This window comes from Gracilinanus agilis, chromosome 6 (genome assembly GCF_016433145.1).
Source record: "Gracilinanus agilis isolate LMUSP501 chromosome 6, AgileGrace, whole genome shotgun sequence".
Lineage (NCBI taxonomy): Eukaryota > Metazoa > Chordata > Mammalia > Didelphimorphia > Didelphidae > Gracilinanus > Gracilinanus agilis.
In genome coordinates this window covers 44,360,882-44,364,380 of record NC_058135.1, presented here as the reverse complement: position 1 = coordinate 44,364,380, position 3,499 = coordinate 44,360,882, and the positions used below count along the sequence as shown (strand labels likewise).

At 36.3% G+C, this 3,499-nt stretch overlaps 1 protein-coding gene across 1 annotated transcript; it reads right to left on the bottom strand.

Moving 5' to 3' along the window:
• Positions 1–2,863: 2,863 nt before the first annotated feature.
• On the bottom strand, positions 2,864–2,998 carry LOC123252227 (thymosin beta-4-like). The gene has a single exon (XM_044681622.1). It carries the CDS (start codon positions 2,996–2,998, stop codon positions 2,864–2,866), a length of 135 nt encoding a protein of 44 aa, XP_044537557.1.
• Positions 2,999–3,499: the final 501 nt, after the last annotated feature.

The window sequence follows — 3,499 nt, the reverse complement described above, 5'->3', positions numbered from 1 at the left end:
ATTACTTCATACAAGAACAGAAGGTATAGCAGTGTGGGTGAGTTGTAGAGACTGAGAAGGAAATGATCTACTCCAGTAATTCCCAAAGTGGATGCTACTGCCCCCTGGTGGGTGCTGCAGCGATCCAGGGGGAGCGGTGATGGCCACAGGTGCATTTATCTTTCCTATTAATTGCTATTAAAATTAAAAAAAAATAATTTCCAGGGGGCTAAGTAATATTTTTTTCTCAAAAAGGGGTGGTAGGCCAAAAAAGTTTGGCTGGCCTCCAGCCTTAGAGTGTAGGTATCACTAGTCTTACAGGTAGCTAAGTGGCACAGAAAATAGAATGCTGGGCCTGGAGTCATGAAGGTCTGAGTTCAATTCCAGCCTCAGATATTATGTTACCTTAGGCAAGTCTCATAACTTCTATTTGCTTTAACTTTCTTCAAATGTAAAATGGGGACAATAATAACACTTACTTCCCAGAGTTGTAAGGATCAAATAAAGATAATATTTGTAAAATGCTTAGCACAGGCCCTGACACACTTAATAAATGTGCTTAATAAATGCTTGTTTCTTTCCTTCTCCAGACACTCTTCTTTCACCAGATGATCTACCATTTAGCCACTGCCACTGTTAATCTCTACAGGAGGATCTTTGTGAGCATGAGTGAAAGGAAATAGTAGGAGAAAGACAAGATAACCAATTGATCAGCCACCAGATAGTCACACTGCTATTTTTAAAGCTTATGGAAAAGAACCAACTCAAGATAGCTTGATTTTTTCTCTGTTATCGAAAAATTCATCAAATATAAAAATTGATAAGATTCTCTTTCTTATAACTTCTGAGCCCTCCCAGTTGGGGAGGGGATAAGAAAACTTCTTGCCCAGCATTTCAGAAAAAAAAAATCTCTTCCTCTCTTCTCTTTCTCTCTTCCTTTCTCTGAATCTTTTCCTCTCTTCCTGTCCCTTAGCTGTCCCTATCTCCCTCCTCTCTCCTCATTCTATGTCCCTCTCTCACTCTACTCTCTTTCCTTCTCTCTATCCCTTGCTCCTTTTCTCCCTCCTTCTTTTTCCCTCTCTCTCCCCCTCTTTCTCTCCCCCCTCTGTCTCTGTTTCTGTCTCTCTTCCCCCTGACCGGTCCATTTCTTTTTTTAAAATCCCCCAATTATAAATGCTAAAGTATCTTTATTTCTTTATTTAGGGTAAACTGGCATGAATACTAATTAAAGCAGAAATTATAAATATAGAAAACAGGAAAAATAGTTTAACATCAGCCTTCTCAGGAAGCAAGAATTGGAGAGGGAGAGAGGAAATTGGAATTTGACAGCTTACCATCTTTAACCAGAAGAGAAAAGATCCCCTAGGATCAGTCTACTCCAGACACACCCCTAATCACTGTCCCAGTAGGCAGGGGCAATGGTTGCAACCACAAGAGTATAACTATCCAAAACTGTGTCAGCCAGTCACCTCTATGCCACTCGCCCTGTTTCTTTTCTCCTCTGCTGTCCTCTCTCTCTCTCTCTCTCTCTCTCTCTCTCTCTCTCTCTCTCTCTCCTCTTACAATATTGAACATGCAAAATATTTTCTTATTCCAATGACTGGTTGCACAGTACTATCTATGGTGATACCATCTCCAGACTAGGAGAAAAAACAACACTGTTCCTTTAAGACAAAAACCTCCTTCAGGCCATAATAGATGGGAGAATTTCATCTTAAGTAGCTAAGCATGTCCTTGACAGAGGGGATAACAAGCTACAGAAGTTATAGGTAGTAGCATCCCATCTTTCTCTGTATTTAAAAACAAATCTATATATTATTATGATTTTTTTTGTTCTTAAAAGATTTGAAGGAATTAACTTGTGAATCCATCTATGCCAGGTGGATTTTTTAAAAACTGGGATAATTAATTGATGAGTTGTTTTATTTCTTTCTCCCAGATTGTTCTGTTTAAATTATTAATTTCCTGTTGTGTCAGTTTCAGATTATTTCTATTTTTGTAACCACCTATTTTCTCTAAGTTCTCAAATTTCTTAGGCTATAAACTGTTCATAGTATTATTCCCTCATGATGGTCTTAAATGTTTTTGTCATTGTCATACATAGTAACTTTTTTTTTTTTTGAGATTGACATGTAGCTTTAATGCAACACCACTTAGTAGCTTGACAAATGGAGAATAGCACTTTTTTCTGTGAATGGGAGAAACTGAGGAGCACATCTATCTGATGGAGGGACAGGAATTTGTACATTAATGAACCAGACAACTGGAGATACATAGTAACTTTTAAATTTGTAATGTTCTAATTTACATTTTCTCCTTTTTTATTATTTGCTAACATTTTGTTCATTTCATTGATGATTTCTAATTTTTAAGAAATTATTTCTTCAGTGAGTTTTTGTATCTCCTTTTCCATTTAGTGTATTCTACTTTTTTCCAGGTTTTAAAATTTTTTGTCTGCATATTTTGAAAATTGTGCATTCCAATAATTATAATCGTTTGAACAAAAAAAAATGGTACTCTGATTGACTGCATTTTACAGCTTTCCAGGACCTTAGTACAGCTTTGCATTTTACTGTTAACAAGATTTATTATAATTCCACCCATGTTCTTCTTTTCACCAACATGCAAGCTCTTTTTTTTTTTTTTTTTAATGCCCCAAGGAACTGAATTAGCCAGGACTGGCAGATGGAAAGAGGTAGCCAACTGGGCCTTCATTCAATTCAATATGAGTAGTTCTTTATTCTTTTTGATGTTGAAAGGTTCAATAGTCATTTAAACTTTACCCAATCTCTTTGCATCTTAAAAAGTTAAACAGCTAAAAGAAGCAAAATTAAGATGGCAGTGCTTGTGAAATGTACGGTGCATAGTGGCAGGGCAGAATTCATTATGAAATCATTATACCCGCTTCCTTTTCCTGTTCTACTTTTGAAGGCACTGGATTTTTCTTTCGTGTTTCTGTCTTCTTCAATTTAGACTTATGGGATTTTTGAATCTCAGCCATATCTGGTTTCTCAGACATTTTTGCAGATTAAGCAGTAATGGGTGGGGCGTACCAGTAAATCAAGTCTCTGAGATGGCAGCTCTGAACTGTCAATTCTACTTTTTAAGGAGCTATTTTCTTCAATGAATTTTGTACATTTTCCCTATTTCTTATATTTTATTTGCTAAGCTATTGCCTTCCCCCCATGATTCTTTTATATCATTCTCATTTCTTTTCTCAATTTTTCTTCTTTACCTCTTATTTCATTTTTAAAAATCTTTTTTTTAAGTCTTCTAGAAATTCTTTAAAAAATCCCCCCCCCCCCGAAATTCTTATTGGGCCTGACACTAATTCACATTTTTCTTGGAGACTTCACATATAACCATTTTGGTATTGTTGTCCTCTTCTGAGTTTGTGTTTTGTTTTTCCCTGTCATGATAGTAATTTTTTATGGTTCCTTCTTTTTTTTCCTTTCTCTCTCTCTCTCTCTCTCTCTCTCTCTCTCTCTCTCTCTCTCTCTCTCTCTCTCTCTCTCTCTCT